Source organism: Chiloscyllium plagiosum, unplaced genomic scaffold (genome assembly GCF_037043375.1).
Source record: "Chiloscyllium plagiosum isolate Xiang-an unplaced genomic scaffold, Cpla_swu_hap1 HiC_scaffold_31, whole genome shotgun sequence".
In the NCBI taxonomy this organism is placed as follows: Eukaryota; Metazoa; Chordata; class Chondrichthyes; order Orectolobiformes; family Hemiscylliidae; genus Chiloscyllium; species Chiloscyllium plagiosum.
This window is the reverse complement of record NW_028270169.1, coordinates 32333388-32353223: the sequence shown is the minus strand read 5'-3', so window position 1 is coordinate 32353223 and position 19836 is coordinate 32333388. Positions and strand designations below refer to the sequence as shown.

General features: G+C 41.7%; 1 protein-coding gene across 1 annotated transcript in view; it reads right to left on the bottom strand.

Moving 5' to 3' along the window:
* Positions 1-19836, bottom strand: part of gusb (glucuronidase, beta) — a 40961-nt gene that overhangs the window by 2616 nt on the left and 18509 nt on the right. The window contains exons 8-11 of the mRNA XM_043718576.2: positions 14412-14558; positions 14197-14281; positions 11637-11813; positions 1652-1787 (exon numbers count right to left, since the gene is read on the bottom strand). Coding sequence (XP_043574511.2) covers positions 1652-1787; positions 11637-11813; positions 14197-14281; positions 14412-14558 — 545 coding nt within the window. The remainder of the gene's footprint in view (positions 1-1651; positions 1788-11636; positions 11814-14196; positions 14282-14411; positions 14559-19836) is intronic.

The window sequence follows — 19836 nt, the reverse complement described above, 5'->3', positions numbered from 1 at the left end:
ACAAGCCTGACGTGGCTTAGGCTCCAGCATAACACATCAGCATGTGCAACAAGAGTCTAAAGCAGTGACTGTAGGAGCAGACAACTATTTATTTTCCAGATACTCCCACTCCCTTCCCTCCAAACTTTAAGATAAATACATGAGAACCGCCTACTGAACAATTCTGATGGCTGATACACAAGGAGACGAGGCGGTGATGGTTTAGTGATATTATCACTAGGTACAAATGCTGGCAATAGCATGTAGACAATGGTGTGAAATTCTAAATGTTAGGAATTTGACCAGATATAATGGTGGCTGAGACTAGGGTGGATATTGCAGTTGCAACTCAGGTTTTTTTGTATAATTCTTATGGTTTTTATATTTTGAATCATTTTGGACTTCTTGCTGTACAAATCATTACACTTGTAACATTTTAAAGATATTTGGATAAGTTTATGAATAGGAAATGTTTGGAGGGATATGGAGACCGTTACGACTAGTTTAGTTTGGGAACACGGTCAGCATGGACTGGTTGGACTGAAGGGTCTGCTTCCATGCTGCATGCCTTGAGATTATTAATCCAGGTATACCAGGTAATGTCTGGGAACTGGAGTTTGAATCCTGCCAGGGTGGATGCTGGAATTTGAATTCAATTAAAGTCTGCAATTATAGAGTCATAGAGATATACGGCATGGAAATAGCCCCTTCGATCCAACTCACCCATGCCGACGGGTTTGGTCAAGAATAAGAAGAAAGCATATGTCAGGTGTTGACAAGATGGAATGAATCCTTAGAAGAGTACAAAGGCAGGAGAAGGAGTACTCTTAAGATGGAAATCAGGAGGGCAAAAATGGAACATGAGGTAGCTTTGGCAAGTCGAGGTAAGGAGAGTCCAATGGGTTTTTCAAATGCATTAAAGACAAAAGAGTAACGAGGGAGAGAATAGGGCCCCTCAAAGATCAGCAACTTATTGAGATTTATAAAATCGTGGGGGACATGGATTGGATAAATAGACAAAGTCTCTTCCCTGGGGTCGGGGAGTCCAGAACTAGAGGGCACAGGTTTAGGCTGAGAGGGGAAAGATATAAAAGGGACCCAAGGGGGCACCTTTTTCACGCGAAGGGTGGTACGTGTATGGAATGAGCTGCCAGAGGAAGTGGTGGAGGCTAGTACAATTGCAACATTTCAAAGTCATCTGGATGGGTATATGAATAGGAAGGGTTTAAAGGGATATGGATTGGGCGCTGGCAGGAGGGACTAGATTGGGTTAAGAGTTTAATAATGACAATGTAACTGTTGATTGATGGGAAAATTTCATCTGGTTCACTAATATCCTTTAGGGAAGGAAACCGCTGTCTTGCATGTGACTGGTACACAATATGGTTGACTCTTAGCTGTCCTCTGGGCAATTATGAATGGGTAAGTGCTGGCCAAGCAGGCAATGGCCACATCCCATAAATGAATAAAATAAGTTGCATCTGGGAAAAGTACAAGACATGCATGTGAATATTTCCACATCTATGTGACTGATCATTTGAAATGAAAATTATAATCCTATGGAAAAAACAAATTACTGCAAATAATGGAAATTATTAAAAACCACTTCTTTCCCCCATACATGTTTCCTGACCTATTTCCAGCATTTTCTGTTTTTAAGTACATTACTTACTTTGAGCAGTCAAGAAGTCGGCAAAATTCCAGATTAGTTCTCCAATCAGATAATCTTTTCTTCTTTCATCAAATACCATGAAATATTCCTGCATTACAGCCTTTTGGTATTCTTCTGAAAACATTACTGGGGGATCCTAAAAGCACAAAAAAAAAACATAATCCACTAAATAACATTCAATCTGATCTATAACATACATTTCCTGTAAGTTATTTCTAACTCAAATGCCTGTCACATTTAAAACGATCATGAGTCATTTCAGCTCAGTCTGAGACGGGTGATAGTGTTTTTCACACCTTCCACCTCTTCATTTCTGCTTTAAAAAGGTTTGCAGCTGCTCATCTCTCTATTCAGAGATAGCCTTGTTATCTGTCGTTGCTGGTATTCATCAGCAGGGCATGATCATTAGCCACTAGACCATTCTTAATTACCTAACTGTGAAAGCGAATATTCAGGTTATTGTGCACATGTGCATTGGCTCTCTAATAGCCCTGGATGAGATGCTTATTCTCCTGTTTTCTGCCATCATCTCTATAAACCTTACCTTAATTCCCTTTTAAATGCCTCAATTGAACCTGCCTCAACCACACACTCAGGAAGTGAATTCCAGGCATGAACTACTCTTTGTATCAAAACGTTTTTGCTAATTCCTCCAAATCTGTGCCATGTCATTTTTGGATCCTTTCATGAGTGAGAACATTTCCTCCCTATCCACATGCTGTCTAGACACCCCATGATTTTGAATGTCTAATCATGTCTCTTCTCCAAATGGAAACTATGCTAACTTCTCCAATCCATCGTCATAACTGAAGTTCCACCTCCCCAGAACCACTCATAAATCTGCATTTTCTCAAGTGATATCACATTCCTCAAGGTCCTGAATTGTCAAGAGCTAAATGAAATATTCCAGTTGAAACCGAACTAGTTTTTTTCACTCAAATTCAACATAACCTCATTTTCCTTGTACTCTATGCTGTTCCTCCACCATATTGTCAGAAGTGAGAATGTTCACTAATGAATTGCATAATGTTTAGCACCACATACAATTTCTCATGTACTTAAGCAGTCCACGTCCAAATGCAGTAAGATCCAGATAAGTGGCAGATGACATTCACGCAATACAAGTACCAGGCAATAACCATCTCCAGCAAGAGGATTTAACTATCATCCACATTTCTATGGCATTACTAACACGGGACTCCAACACATTCAAAACCCTGGGGTTTTGACCATTGTCCAGAAACTGAACTAGACCAGCCTTACAGCATTCCTGAAGAAGGGCTGATGCCCGAAATGTCGATTCTCCTGTTCCTTTGATGCTGCCTGACCTGCTGCGCTTTTCCAGCAACACATTTTTAAGCTCTGAACTCCAGCATCTGCAGTCCTCACTTTCTCCCAGCCTTACAGATAGTGCAACAAGAGCAGGTCAGGTACTAGGAAATCCTGTAGCAAGTACTTCCTGCTCCCAAAGGTCTTCTGCCACTATTATTGCCCTTCCAGTATTCCCTGTAGCCCATGTAGATTTGAGCCACTGATGTTGCCATGGACTGAGTTCACCTAGAGAGGGGCAGAGACACCAGTATTCAGGGAGCTGAATAGGGGTTACAGGATGGATTATTCAGGGGGCTCTTGCACTATTTTCCTAGTGGTCACCCAATCTCCCTCCTTGCCTATTCATACGCTGTGTGGTGATCAGGTCTATAACAAGTGTCTTCTCAAAGCTCTCGACCTCACAGATACATTACAGCGACTTGCAAATGTTCCTCCGAACACAGATTTCAATCTGCTGCTACTGACCACACTGCCTGCACATGTGGTTATCCAGGACACAAGCAAGGTCCTGGAGTTCAAACACCACATAGAACATGAACACATGAGACTGGAATAGCCATGTCATTACTCTATTTGTTAATTAATAACATTGTTACTGTTAAGTAAACTTCCCACTTAATAAAACTTACCAATACTTATAACCATTACAAATACTTAATAAGCCCCAAGGCATTAAGATACAGGAGTAGAATTGCGCCATAGAGTCTGCTCTGCCTTTTGATCATGGCTGATGTTTCTCAACCCCATGCTCCTACTTTCTCCTTGTAACTCTTGATCCCTATCTACATACCTGTGTCTAAAATACACTATGACTTGGCCTCCATAGCCCTCTGCAACAAGGAGTTCCACGGATTCACCACTCTCTGGCTGAAGATCACACCCACCACCCCCATCCTCATTTCAGTTATAAACAGTGTCATTGCCTGTCCTACAATCTTCTCCACGACCACCTAGACCTCATTATTCTGTAAGTTTCAATCATGTGCCCCCTCATCCTTCTAAACTACACCCAGTGTAGACCCAGAGTCCTCAACCGCTCCTCACATAACAAGCCCTTCATCCCCAGGATCATTCTTGTAACCCTCCTTTGGACCCCATCCACAGCCAGCACATCCTTCCTCAGATATGGAGCCCAAAACTGCTCTCAATATTCCAAATGTCGTCTGATCAGAACTTATACAGCCTCAGCAGTACATCGCTGTTCTTGTTTTAAGGACAACTCAAAATGAATACTAACATTGTATTTGCCTTCCTAACTATCAACTGAACCTGCATGTTAACCTTAAGAAAATCCTGAACTATGACTCTCATGTTCCTTTGTTCTTCAGATTCTCAAAGCCTTTCCCCATTTATAAAATATTCTACACCCATATTCTTCTCAAAGTGCATAACCTTACACTTTCCCATATTGTATTCCATCAGCCACTTTTGTCCACTCTCCTAGCCTGTCCTCTTCCTTTTATAACCTCCCTGCTTCCTCAACACTACCTATCCTTGCACCTATTTTTGTGTCATCTGCAAACGTTATAACAATGCCCTCGACTCCTTTGTCCAGATCGTTAATAGACTCAGTCAGAGACGTACAGCATGGAAACATACCCTTCAGTCGAACCTGTCCATGCCGACCAGATATCCCAACCCAATCTAGTCCCACCTGCCAGCACCCGGCCCATATCCCTCCAAACCCTTCCTATTCATATACCCATCCAAATGCCTCTTAAATGTTGCAATTGTACTTGCCTCCACCACATCCTCTGGCAGCTCATTCCATACACGTACCACCCTCTGCGTGAAAAGGTTTCCCCCTTACGTCTCTTTTATATCTTTCCGCTCTCACCCTAAACCTATGCTGTCTACTTCTGGATTCCCCGACCCCAGGGAAAAGACTCTGTCTATCCTCATAATTTTGTAAACCTCTATAAGGTCACCCCACAGCCTCCGATGCTCCAGGGAAAACAGCCCAGCCTGTTCAGCCTCTCCCTATAGCTCAAATTCTCCAACTCTGGCAACATCCTTGTAAATCTTTTCTGAACCCTTTCAGGGTTTCAAAAGATCCTTCTGATAGGAAGGAGACCAGAATTGCACGCAATATTCCAACAATGGCCTAACCAATGTCCTGTACAGCCGCAACTTGACTTCCCAATTCCTGTACTCAATACTCTGACGAATAAAAGAAAGCATACCAAACGCCTTCTTCACTATCCTATCTACCTGCGACTCCACTTTCAATGAGCTATGAACCTGCACCCCAAGGTCTCTTTGTTCAGTAACACTCCCTAGGACCTTACCATTAAGTGTATAAGTCCTGCTAAGATTTGCTTTCCCAAAATGCAGCTCCTCACATTTATCTAAATTAAACTCCATCTGCTACGTCCCAGCCCATTGGCCCATCTGATCCAGATCCTGTTATAATCTGAGGTAACTTTCTGCGCTGTCCACTACACCTCCAATTTTGGTGTCATCTGCAAACTTACTAACTATACCTCTTATGCTCACATCCAAATCATTTATATAAATGATGAAAAATAGTGGTCCCAGCACCGATGCTTGTGGCACTCCACTGGTCACTGGCCTCCAGTCTGAAAAACAACCCTCCACCACCACCCTCTGTCTTCTAACTTTGAGCCAGTTCTGTATCCAAATGGCTAGCTCTCTGTGGTGTAAAATTATGTCCCAATACATGTGTGAATCATAATGTAACACATGTATTGGGCCAAGCAGTGGAATGTGGTGTAAAATTCCAAGCAGTGGAATGTGGTGAAACGGTTAAAAATTATGTCCCAATACATGTGTGAATCTAACCGGAATGGAGGTGTTGCTTAGTCCCGTGTGAATCTTCTTATCTGTATGTAACCAGAATGGAATGTGTTTTTTAGCCTTGCTCTGCTGTTCACATGAATGTTTATATCTGGAAAAGAGTATATCAGCTGGAAAAGTCTCCAGTTCGGTGAGTCTGCTCCGGGGTTACGTTTAACCGCCGAGCGTGGGTTGTTGGCAACCGCTCTACGAGAACTGACGGCTCCCAGTTTTGGTAACATGTAGAGTGAGTATAAGCCAGACCCGTTGTGGCGACGCTGCGGGGAATAAAATGCCCATATTCTAGCAGACTCGCCTCTTGGTCGTTTGTTCTGTGTCAGACTACTCTCCTACGAACCTGACCTTGAGAATTTTTTTAAAACACTCTCCCTGTATTCCATGAGATCTAACCTTGCTAATCAGTCTCCCATGGGGAACCTTGTCGAATGCCTTACTGAAGTCCATATAGATCACATCTACTGCTCTGGCCTCATCAATCCGCTTTGTTACTCCTTCAAAAATCTCAATCAAGTTTGTGAGACATGATTTCCCACTCACAAAGCAATGCTAGCTATCCCTAATCAGTCCTTGTCTTTCCAAATACATGTACATCCTGTCCCTCAGGATTCCCTCTAAAAACTTGTCCACCACCAACATCAGGCCTATAGTTCCCTGGCTTGTCCTTACCACCCTTCTTAAATAGTGGCACCATGTTAGCCAACCTCCAGAATTCCAGCACCTCACCTGTGACTATCGATGATACAAATATCTCAGCAAGAGGCCCAGCAATCACTTCCCTAGCTTCCTGCTGAGTTCTAGGGCAGACCTAATCAGTCCTGGGGATTTATCCACTTTTATGTGTTTCAAGACATCCAGCACTTCCTCCTATGTAATTTGGACATTTTTCAAGATGTCACCATATATTTCCCTACACACTATATGTTCCATGTCCTTTTCCCACAGTAAACACTGATGCAAAGTACTCGTTTAGTATCTCCCCCAGGTCCTGCGGCTCCACACAAAGGCTGCCTTGCTGATCTTTGAGAGGGCCCTATTCTCCCCCTAGTTACCCTTTTGTTCTTAAGGTATTTGTAAAAACCCTTTGGATTCTCCTTACCTCCATTTGCCAAAGCTATCTCATGTCCCCTTTTTGCCCTCCTGATTTCCCTCTTAAGTATACTCCTACTGCCTTTATACTCTAAGGATTCACTCGATCTATCCTGTCTATACCTGACATATGCTTCCTTCTTTTTCTTAACCAAACCCTCAATTTCTTTATTCATCCAGCATTCCCTATACTTACCAGCCTTTCTTTTCAACCTAACAAGAATATACTTTCTCTGGACTCTCATTATCCTATTTCTGAAGGCTTCCCATTTTCCAGCCATCCCTTTCCCTGCAAACATCTGCCCCCTCTCAGTTTTTGAAAGTCCTTGCCTAATACCGTCAAAATTAGCCTTCCTCCAATATAGAAATTCAACTTATAGATCTGGTTTATCCTTTTCCATCCCTATTTTAAAACTAATAAAATTATGGTCACTGGCCCCAAAGTACTTCCCCACTGACACCTCAGTCACTTGCCCTGCCTTATTTCCTAAGAGTAGGTCAAGTTTTGCACCTTCTCCAGTAGGTACATACACATCCTGAATCAGAAAATTTTCCTGGACACACTTAATTTCCTCTCCATCTAAACCCTTAACACTATGGCAGTCCCAGTCGATGTTTGGAAATCTCCTACCATAACCAACCTATTAATCGTACAGTTAACTGAGATCTCCTTACAAGTTTGTTTCTCAATTCCTCTCTGACTATTAGGGAGTCTATAACACAATCCCAATAAAGGTGATCATCCCTTTATTTCTCAGTTCCACCCAAATAACTTCCCTTGCTGCATTTCCGGGAATATCCTCCCTAAGTACAGCTGTAATGCTATCCCTTATCAAAAATGCCACTCCCCCTCCTCTCTTGGCTCCCTTTCTCTCTTTCCTATAGCATTTGAATCCTGGAACATTAAGCTGCCAATCCTGTCCATTCCTGAGCCATGTTTCTGTAATTGCTATGATATCCCAGTCCCATGTTCCTAACCATGCCCTGAGTTCATCTGCCTTCCCTGTTAGGGAAACAAATGCAGTTTAATTTATCAGTCCTATCTGCCCTGACTGTTTGACTCGCTTCTGTTCTCAATTGTACCAGACTCAGATTGATCTCTTTATTCAGTATCTCCCTGGGTCCCACCCCCCGCACCTTACTAGTTTAAATCCTCCCGAGCAGCTCCAGCAAACTCCCTGCCAGTATATTAGTCCCCTTCCAATTTAGGCGCAATCCATCCTTCTTGTACAGGTCACTTCCACCCCAGAAGAGATTCCAATGATCCAAAAATGTGAATCCTTCTCCCATACACCAGCTTCTCAGTCACGCATTCATCTGCTCTATCCTCGTATTCCTAACCTCACTAGCTTGCAGCACCAGGAGTAATCCAGATATTACTACTCTCGAGGATCTTCTTTTCAAATTCCTGCCTAACTCTCTATATTCTCCTTTCAGAATCTCATCCTCTTCTCTTCCTATGTCATTGGTTCCAAAGTGTACAGTGATCTCCTACTGATCCCTCTCCCCTTTGAGAACATTCTGTACCCTCAGACATCCTTCATCCTGGCATTAGGGAGGCAACACACCATACTGATGTTTCGCTGCTGGCCACAGAAACACCTGTCTGTGCCTCGGACTAGAGTGTCCCCTGACACAATTGGTCTCTTGGGACCTGAGACCTGATGTACCCCTCATTACATTAGAGCCAGTCTCAATACCAGAAACTTGGCTGTTCATGCTATATTCCCCTGAGAATCCATCACCCCTACATTTTCCAAAACAGCATACTTGTATGAAATAGGGATAGCCACAGAAGGCTCCTGCACTACCTGTCCACCTCTCTTACCTTTCCTGGAGTTAACCCATCTACCTGACTGCATCTGCAGCTTTTCTCCCTTCCTATAGCTGCCATCCATAACACCCCTTTGCTCTTGTAAATTCCTCAATGCCTCTAACAGTCACTCCAACCAATCCATTCGATCTGATAGGATTCGCAACCAACTGCATTTATTCCAGATAAATTCCTCAGTAATATATAAAGGCTCCCTAAACTTCCACATCCAACAAGAAGAGCATATCACTCTACTAAAGGCCATTTTTGCTCCTTCACAATCTACACAGCCAGAAAATAGCACTGTCTTATTCCTATACAAAACACTGCTCCAGTCTAATTTAATAGTTATGGCTTATATTTTTAAGTTTACTCGAGAGACATATCTTAATAAAACATTTAATCAAGAAAGAACCCACCCTACTCACTACAGCAGACTTACTGTAAGGCCATACTTAAACATATTCACTTATCTGTTTCTGTGCTGTGACCTCTCCCAAACAGGTTCCTCCAAGATCAGTTGTGAATTTCACTGTTTGTTAATTTTCCAAGACGCACTCCAATGCCCAGCGATAAATGAATTCAATAACAAAGGCAGTAACCGTGCAGGTTCACTGCTGTGTCAGTTAGCAACGTGGGTTTTTCCCTCTCTCTCTCTCCTGCACTGACCTCATCATGTGTTGCCTTTGTCTGTTCCTCTCCCTTTTAAAAGTGCCGTCATTTTGACTTTTTTTCTCTCCAAAGTTCCAAAACAATGCAACAGCATATAAAACAATAATAGCTGTTCCTGGAATTGGAGCAAATCACCTCTAACATCTAAAATACCTCAAAGGAGTAGCCTGTCACAGCCAGAATTTTTTCCCGTCCCCGGGATTACCTGTGTATCATGAATAAAACACAGACTCCTGCGGAACTCATGTAAATCAATGGCTGCCAACCTGAAAAAAACTCCTTTATCCTCTCTCTCTGCTTCTGCCAGTCAACCAACCCTCTACCAATCCCCCAGTACCTTTCACCTAACACCATAAGAATGGGCTTTTATCTTATTTTGCAGCCTCTCGTGCTATACCCTGTCAAAGGCCTTCTGGAAATCCAAAATAGATCATGTCTGCTGGCTTACTTTTGTCTATCTTTAAATCTAGATGAGATTCACGAGTATATTCCTTGGTTTAGATAAAATAAATATTCACCAGCCAATTGACCTGCATTTTTATGGTGCCACAATTCCATTTTATTCCCATAAAGGTGAGCTCTGTTTGACTTTTGTTAAAAAATTTACTTTATGTTCCCACTCATGATTTTCTTTCCCACAGCTCCAACTGAACTCTCATTGTCCCCACATTGCTGTACATTCCCACTGCTCTGACCAAGCTCTCTCTTTCATTGTACTGCTTTACCTCCACTCCTGGTGTCATTGTTTCCAGCTCCTCTGACTGAGGGATGGGAATGCTTCTATAACATTAGGATTGAACTACAGGTGTTAAATTTATTAAGTTTAAATATATGCAGATGGGGGGGGCATTATTTGAGGTTTCACTTGACTACAAAGGAAGAGATACTCGAGGCTCTTGCAGCACAGTTGTAATGTCCCTACCTCTGGACCAGAAGGTCTGAGTTCAAGTCCCACCTCAGGAGCTGTTTGCCACGAAAACACTCAACAGAGGCACTGCTTTGGTCAGAGCAGTGGGAGTGTAAAGCAAATATGGAGAAAGTGAGAGTTCAGTTGGAGCTGTGGGAAAGACAGAAATCAGGAGTGGGAACGCAAAGTAAATTTTGGCCATGGATGTGTTATAACGCTAGCAACTAGGTTAACTTAAAAACAGATACAACAAACCTTTTATTAACCGGCACTGATGGGACTAGGAGTATGCCGGTTGATCAAATATTTTGGATAGTCAAAAGACAAAACCGCAGTAAACCCTGATCAACTGAAGCTTCGAACATCAACATCCCTCATAACATTTACTTAAATACATCAACGCACCTTCTAAAATCAATATAAGATCACATATTAACTAAGAGAAACTTAGTGCAAGAGGAACACACATCACTGGTGTACTTACATCATAAATACTCAGACCCTGCAGTAGATCACAGCATTTGATACATACCTTGCTGGTTTATCGAGAGTGCTGGTTTGATTAAAGTGCTGGTTAAAACAAAGCCTGCTTACTTTCTGAAACTGTAGTTGATTTGCAAAGTTTATGCTTTTAATATTTCACTTCTAACTCTGACACTGAGTAAAGCTTTGTTCCGATATCATCCTTTACTAACGGGCTTTCCAGGTTAGCAGTAAAGCAGGATTTGTTGTTCTAAAGTTCTTCAGAGGTGTCAAGAAATGGTACATTTGGACTTGAACGGACCATCTCATCTACCTATTTCAGCTACTTTAATTTAATATGAATAAGCCTTTAACATCACAGAACTCTGTTTGCATTATCATATCCAATTCACCTCGCCCTTGTCCTTGTTGACTTGCTTTGGTTCCCAAGTCCCTCAATACTTCCAATTTTAAAATGCTCATCCTGATGACTGAATCCCTTCATGGTAGTTTGGCCATGTCTCTTACCTTCCTTCTGCCAAACTGTTGGTGATTAGATAAATGATGATACATTGTACACATTCTGAAGTTTCCATAACTCTCTTCATCTTTAAAGCCAAAATCCATTTCTTTGACTAAGATGCTCGTCAGACTAAAATATTTCATCTTTGTCTTTTTATGAATTATTGTCAGATTAAACACCTACAGTGTTAGAATCTATTTCAGATGAAACAAAGAAAAGCAACTCCAACTGTTTGTTTTGTATCAAACATGTTACTACTCAGGCATCGTGGGGATTTCTTATCTTTTCAGTTCTATTTTCCTTTTGTTTGATTAATTAAATTAGCATTAGATTGATGTACAACCATGCAATTGTTGATGCTTCCCATACTTACACTGTGCAGTCCTGCAATAGTATCAGCTCCATATTCACTCTGAATAATTGGTTTTTGGAATTTATTGTACCAGTTTTCAAACTGATTGTTAAGCTGTAACTGAATGACCTCCAAATGGCCTGAATCATGGTACCAAGAAAAATAGCTGTTCACGCAAATAACATCTGTGTACTGCGCCTGTAGAAACATAATCAGCCTTTTACTTTTCCAGAAATGTGGCTTTCCAATAAACAACTTGAAATCTGAAAAGTTAGCGTATATTTCAAAAATCAAATTCTTGGCAATGGATTTTCAAGACTTCACTTGATTTCTGAAGGAAGGAGGAGTTGCAATTCAAACACAGTGCAACCAACAATCAGTGCATAATTAATTCTGTCTGGTTAGCAATGAAGCAATTTCAGAAAGCAAATACAAAAAGCACAATTAAAACTTTTAGAGAGCTTGAAACATGGATAATATTCAGTGTGTCAGACTGAACCTGCTGTTACATACTGAGAGGAGAAAAAGGTGAAGTTGCTTGTTCCTTGTTCCTGCACACAGAATTGGCTGGCCCATAGTAGATAGAGGGTGGTAGCAGATGGAAAGTATTCAGCCTGGAAGCTTGGTGACCAGTGGTGTCCCACAGCAACCTGTTCAGGGACCTCTGCTCTTTGTGATTTTCATAAACGACTGAGATGAGGAAGTGAAAAGGTGGTTTAGTAAGTTAGTCGATGACACGCAGGTTGGTGGAAAGGTAGATAGTGTGGAAGGCTGTTGTAGCTTGCAACGGGACGTTAACAGAACTGGGCTGATAAGTGGCAGATGGAATTTCAACCTGGAAAAGTGGAAGTGATTCATTTTGGAATGTTTAATTTGAATGCAGAATACAGGGTTAAAGGCAGGATTCTTGGCAGGGATGAACAGAGGGATCTTGGGGTCCAGGTCCATAGATCCCTCAAAGTTGCCACCCAAGTTGATAGGGTTGTTAAGGTGGTGTATGGTCCACTGGGTTTCATTAGCGGGGGATTGAGTTTAAGAGCCGCAAGGTTATGCTGCAGCTCTATAGACCCCTGGTTAGACCACACTTGGAATATTATGCTCAGTTCTGGTCGCCTCATTATAGGAAGGATGTGGAAGCTTTCAAGAGGGAATAGAGGAGATTTACCAGGATGCTGCCTGGATTGGAGAGCATGTCTTATGAAGAAAGGTTGAGGGAGCTGGAGCTGGGGCTTTTCTCACTGGAGCAAAGAAGGATGAGAGACAACTTTATAGAGGTGTACAAGATGATGACAGGCATAGATAGAATAGATTAGCAGAGACTTTTCCCGGGAGGGAGGGGGCGGGGGCGGGGACGTGATTATCGCGAAGGGGCATAATTTTAAGGTGATTGGAGGTAGATTATTTAAAGAGAAAGTGGTGGGTGTGTGAAATGCACTGCCAGCGGTGGTGGTATACTCAGATACATTAGAGACATTCAAGTGATTCTTGGATTGGCTCATGGCAGATAGTACAACAAATGGTATGTAGGTTAGTTTGATCTTAGAGTAGGGTAAATAGCTGGCACAATATTGAGGGCTGAAGGGCCTGTACTGTTCTACATTCTATGTTTTCTCATATCATAAATATAAATGGTTTCCTCAGAAACATATTGCCAACAGAACCCCAAAGCCAGTCTTCATAGAATCGTATCAGATCTTTAACCTCATGGGAAAGAATAAGTACAAAGGTAACCATTTCTCCCTCAAACTGACATTAGCTCAACATCACAATCATTCATCATTTGTTGAGCAAACTTCACTTCTTGTAATTATTTTGTAAATAAAATCTTGTGTTGTAGTCACTTTGTGCAGTTACTCCCAGCTTTTGATATCCTCGTCCATTTTTTAAAAAACTGAACAACATATGCACTGAATGCATTGCTTTAAAATACAATATTAAAATTATACACATTTCAATTGGGATGGCATGGTGGCTCAGTGGTTTAGCACCACTGTCTCACAGCGGCAGGGACCCCCGGGTTCCATACCACCTTCAGGCAACTGTCTTTATGCAGTTTGCACCTTCTCCTCATGTCTGTGTGCGTTTCCTTCGATATTCTACTTTCCTTCCACAGTCCAAAGTTGTGCTAATGCTATGTTGCCCTGCAGTGTCCAGGGAAGTGCAATTTAGGTTTGTTAGCCATGAGAAATGCAGGGTCACAGGCACAGGATAGCACTGGGATGCTCTTTGGAGAGTTGATGTGGATTTGATGGGCCAAACAGCCTGTTTCCACACTGTTGGGATTCTATGATTCTAAAACTTTTTTTTTTAAAAAGCCACACAGTGTTAGGTATATTTTCCGCATTATATATTCTCACTGAGCTGTCAATTGTTAAACAGGATCTCAGGAGGAATCTCCTCCTAGTACGGCTGAAGTACAGCAAAGAATAAGCTAGCCACTTCAAAAACAGTCAGTCAGTCAGTTTTCATTCCTATCTTAGATCTTCAGAACTTCAATGTATTGCAAGCAAGTTGAACAAGTTCAAAATTTGAATAGATTTCATTTCATTCTGTGATGATAAATGAGTATTTAATTACTCACAGCTTTGTCACTATCATAGCTGGTGTCGGTAACAAAGGTAACAGGCCTGGTTGGATCCATTGCTTTAGTAGAAGATATTAACGTCCTTTTTTAATAAATTAAAAACAGCATTATAAACAATAAATTGATTCCACGTGACACTTTAAAATATACATCCAAAACATATACAATTTTGAAACTTAAATCATGAAATCATTACAATTCACTGTTCTTACTTGAAGTAATGATTTGCTTGTGGTAGTCCAGATGCTGGTTCATTTGCAACAGACCACATCACTACAGAGGGTCTGTTTTTATCTCTGCGCACTAGCTCTTCCATGACAGTCAAATGATGAGCAAGGGATTTATTTCCAAAGCTCAAACTTTAAAAAAATTGTAAGAGGTTTGCATTAACATTTGTAGATACAAAAGGCAATCTGTGGAAAAGGATATGTTTTATGCTTTGTAATAGTTGTCAACAGGTTACTCATCAATAGTGATTAAATTAGTTGAACTGTGCTTTCACTTTTGGGGCATTCATGATCTTGTGATATTCAGTGCACATATGTGTGAAATGTAGACCCCGAATCTTGATTCAGTTCAGAGAAGGGTCACTGGACTAATACCTAGGTTTTGTCTTCTGAGGAACAAGAGAGGCTTGTATCAGTTAGAGTTTAGAACATCAATAGGTAAACTGATTGAAACATAGAAGATTCTGAGGGACTTGACAGGGTGAACAGAGAAGACTTTCTGGTCAGAGAATCCTGAACTAGGGGTTCACGGTTTCAAAATTTGAGGTTGCCCATTTAAGAGAGACAAGGAGATTTTAATTTTTCCGAAGTCTGAGTGTCTTTGGAATTGTCATCCTCAAAAGAAAGAATCTTTGAATATTTCTTTAAGGCAGGGTCAGAGATTCTCAATAAGAAATGGATGAAAGATACCACGGGTAGGCAGTATTATGGAGTTGAGGTTAAAGTCAGACCTGCTATGATCTGAATGAATGACAGAGTTGGCACAAACTGGCAAGTGGCCTACTCCTGCTCAGAATTGGTGTGTTTTTAATGTATAAAGCTTTCACTTTTGGTTCAAACTTTTTGAAAGCTCAGGTTGCACTGAATATTTTTAAGGCCATATCTACCGTTGCATGTGTTTTTAAAGTTCCACCCAAAACATTATCAGTAGGCTCAACTATATTACAGTTAGCTGATTCTGAGAACTGGGCTAAGATTGGGAAAGTACACTAAACAGTCTATTGTTCAATAGAAATTCCTACCTTCCCAAGTATAACATGGGTGTGGAAAACTCACACCCTGTCACTTTTGCAGTTTCATCAGCAAAGTCCAAAGTGAAGCATTTACATAATAGCAATTTGACTTTGCGGTATTCAAGGGACATAAACCTCATTTCCAGTGATATAATGTTCATGATCTTATACACAACGCTTCAAGACTTACTGCAAACAGCAGCAACAAAGATTTATCACCAAGAACGCAGTTCTTGCCTATTACACTTGAAAGGAGCAATTTGAGACACATTTGCATTGCTGTAACTTTTATGTAACTTTGTCCATCCTAGAAAGATAAAGGTAGAATTTGACGCTGCAGTCTAAACAGCAATTACACTCTAATCTCTTAGATTTTACTTAACAGCAACTAGACTGTGTGTCCTTAAATGGACAAGCAAGCAGCAGAATGCTATATTTTACAATAACCATTGCCATGGGAGATCATCAATTCCCTTCTAAATGGTCATCCTTATTGTACAAGACCCAGTAGTTATACTTTCTGTAAACAGCAAAATAAATGACTGACAATTCCCTCAGATTTCCCAGTGGAAACAAGGGGCAAAGCCACATTAGATTTGGTACTGGGTAATGAGCCCGGCCAGGTGTTAGACTTGGAAGTAGGTGAGCACTTTGGTGATAGCGATCACAATTCTGTTATGTTTACTTTGGTGATAGAAAGGGATAGGTATATACCACTGGGCAAGAGTTACAGCTGAGGGAAAGGCAATTACAATACGATTAGGCAAGACTTAGGAAGCATAGGATGGGAAAGGAAACTGCAGGGGATGGGCACGTTAGAAATGTGGAGCTTATTCAAGGAAAAGCTCCTGTGTGTCCTAGATAAGTATGTACCTGTCAGGCAGGGAGGAAGTTGTAGAGCGCGGGAGCCGTGATTTACGAAGGAAGTGGAATCTCTGGTCAAGAGGAAGAAGACGACTTATGTTAGGATGAGATGTGAAGGCTCAGTTAGGGCGCTTGAGGGTTACAAGGTAGCCAGGAAAGACCTAAAGAGAGAGCTCAGAAGAACCAGGAGGAGACATGAGAAGTTGTTGGCGGATAGGATCAGGGTAAACCCTAAGGCTTTCTATTGGTATTTAAGGAATAAAAGAATGACGAGATAAGATTAGGGCCAATCATGGATAGTAGTGGGAAGGTGTGTGTGGAGTCAGAGGAGATAGGGGAATCACTAAATAAATATTTTTCGACAGTATTCACTCTAGAAAATGACAATGTTGTCGAGGAGAATACTGAGATACAGGCTATTAGACTGGGTGGGATTGAGGTTCACAAGGAAGAGGTAGTAGAAATCCTGCAGAGTGTGAAAATAGATAAGTCCCCTGGGCCGGATGGGATTTATCCCAGGATCCTCTGGGTAGCCAGGGAGGAGATTGCCGAGCCTTTGGCATTGATCTTTAAATCATCATTATCTACAGGAATAGTGCAAGACTGGAGGATAGCAAATGTGGTTCCCCTGTTCAAGAAGGGGAGTAGAGACAAACCTGGTAATTATAGACCAATGAGTCAGTTGTTAGTAAAGTGTTGGAAAAGGTTATAAGAGATAGGATTTATAATAATCTAGAAAATAATAATTTGATTAGGAATAGTCAGCAGAGTTTTGTGAAGGGTAGGTCGTGCCTCACAAACCTTATTGAGTTCTTTGAGAAGGTGACCAAACAGGTAGATGAGGGTAAACCAGTTGATGTGGTGTATATGGATTTCAGGAAGGCATTCAATAAGGTTCCCCACAGTAGACTATTATACAAAATGCGGAGGAATGGGATTGTGGAAGATGTAGCAGTTTGGATCAGTAATTGGCTTGCTGAAAGAAGACAGAGGGTGGTGGTTGAAGGGAAATGTTCATCCTGGAGTCCAGTTGCTAGTGGTGTACCGCAAGGGTCAGTGTTGAGTCCACTGCTGTTTGTCATTTTGATAAACGACCTGGATGAGGGCGTAGAAGGGTGGGTGAGTAAATTTGCAGACGACACTAAGGTCGGTGGAGTTGTGGATAGTGACAAAGGATGTTGTAGGTTACAGAGAGACATAGATAAGCTGCAGAGCTGGGCTGAGAGGTGGCAAATGGAGTTTAATGTGGACAAGTGTGAGGTGATTCACTTTGGTTGGAGTAACCAGAATGCAAAGTACTGAGCTAATGGTAAGATTCTTGCTAGTGTAGATGAGCAGAGAGATCTCGGTATCCATGTACACAGATCCTTGAAAGTTGCCACCCAAGTTGACAAGGTTGTTAAGAAGGCATACAATGTTTTGGCTTTTATTAATAGAGGGATCGAGTTCCAGAACCATGAGGTTATGCTGCAGCTGTACAAAACTCTGGTGCAGCCTTGGAGTATTATGTACAGTTCTGGTCACCGCAAGTATAAGAAGGATGTGGAAGCTTTGGAAAGGGTGCAGAGGAGATTTACTCTGATGTTGCCTGGTATGGAGGGAAGGTCTTAAGGCTGAGGGACTTGAGGCTGTTTTCGTTGGAGAAAAGAAAGTTGAGAGGTGACTTAATAGAGACATAAGATAACCAGAGGGTTAGATAGGGTGGACAGGGAGAGCCTTTTTCCAAGTATGGTGACAGCGAGCACGAGGGGGCATAGCTTTAAATTGAGGGGTGATAGATATAGGACAGATGTCAGAGGTAGTTTCCTTACTCAGAGTAGTAAGGGTATGGAATGCTTTGCCTGTAATGGTAGTAGATTTGCCAACTTTAAGTACATTTAAGTCGTTATTGGACATGCATATGGATGTACATGGAATAGTGTAGGTTAGATGGGCTTTAGATTGGTATGACAGGTCAGCGCAACATTGAGGGCCGAAGGGCCTGTACTGCGCTGTAATGTTCTATGAAATGCAGGAATAAGGAATGGAATCAAACTTCATTGATATATACATAACCACAATATTAATCTCAAAATATTTTAATAAATAAAACTTTTAACCTAGTTCAATGTCAGAAAAGGCTTCTTTTGAAAGCAAATGGTATGATTTCCTTCATGGGTTACATACACTAGTCCAGCAGGGGGAACACTGGCATTAATTATGTGACAACATGTAAAGCCAAACTCAATTAAGCAAATAGTTATTCTATTAATTTTAATGTGATTAGATTATAATCAGTATTTAGCTTTGGTGGCAGTGTCCCTACCTCCGGGCGAGGAATCTGGATTCAAGTCTCACCTGCTCCAGAGGTGTGTAATAAAATATCTGAACAGATATATTAAAAGTATCTCAATATTTATCTCAAACAAGTATGTGGTTTTGGAAAAGGCAGGCAAGGGATTGGGGGGTTAGGCTCTTGGGAATGTAGCACTGGCAGAGAGGTTACTGGTACATAAACTGGCTCTACTGTAATGAGGGGTATGTCAGGTTCCAAGCTATCGATGATGATATGGCACTCTTTACTCGGACACAGACAGGTGTTTCTGTGGCTGACAGTGAGACATCAGAATGGTGTGTTGCCTCTCTGGTGCCAGGGTCAGGGATGTCTTGGAGGGGGTGCAGCGTATTCTCAGAGCGCAGAATGACCAGCAGGACGATATTGTACATGTTGGTAACAACATAGGAAGAGAAAAGAATGGAGGTTCTGAAAAGGGAATGTAGGAAATTAGACAGGGAGTTAAAAGGGAGGTCCTCAAGGGTAGTAATAACTGGATTACTCCCAGTGCCACATGTTAGTGAGAGTAGGAACAAGAGGATAGAACAGATGAATGTGCGACTGAGGAGTTGGTGCAAGAGGCAAGGATTCGCATTTTTGGACTACTGGGATCTCTTCAGCCACAGAAATGACCTGTGTAAAAGGGCTGGGTTCCAAGTGAGTTGGAAGGAGATCAATATCACTGTGGGTAAATTTGCTAGTGCTACTTGGGAGGCTTAAAATCACAACAGGGATGGGGATGGGGAGTAGATGGTGGTGAAACCCAAAGAGATGGTGAGCAAGGAGGTAAGTCTGAAGCTGGTACAGTTGAGAAGAGGAGCAAGTCTATTAGTCAAGGCAGACGAGAGCAAGACAGAGAACAAGGCAAGACGGGTGAATTAAACTTCATTTATTTCAATGCAAGAATCTTGACAGGTAAGGCAGTGAACTTAGGGCATGATTGGGGAACATGGGACTGGAATATCATAGCAATTACAGAAATGTGGCTCAGAGCAGGACTGGCAGCTTAATATTCCAGGATATAGATGCTATAGGAAAGGTAGTAAGATGGGCAACAGAGGAGGCAGAGTGGCGCTTTTGGTTAGGGATAACATTATGGCTGTACTTGGGGAGTACGTCCAGTGAAGTTATTTGGGTGGAACTGAGAAATATGAAAGGGATGATCGCCTTATAAGGACTGTACTGTAGTTGCCCAATAGTCAGCTGGAAATTGAGAAGC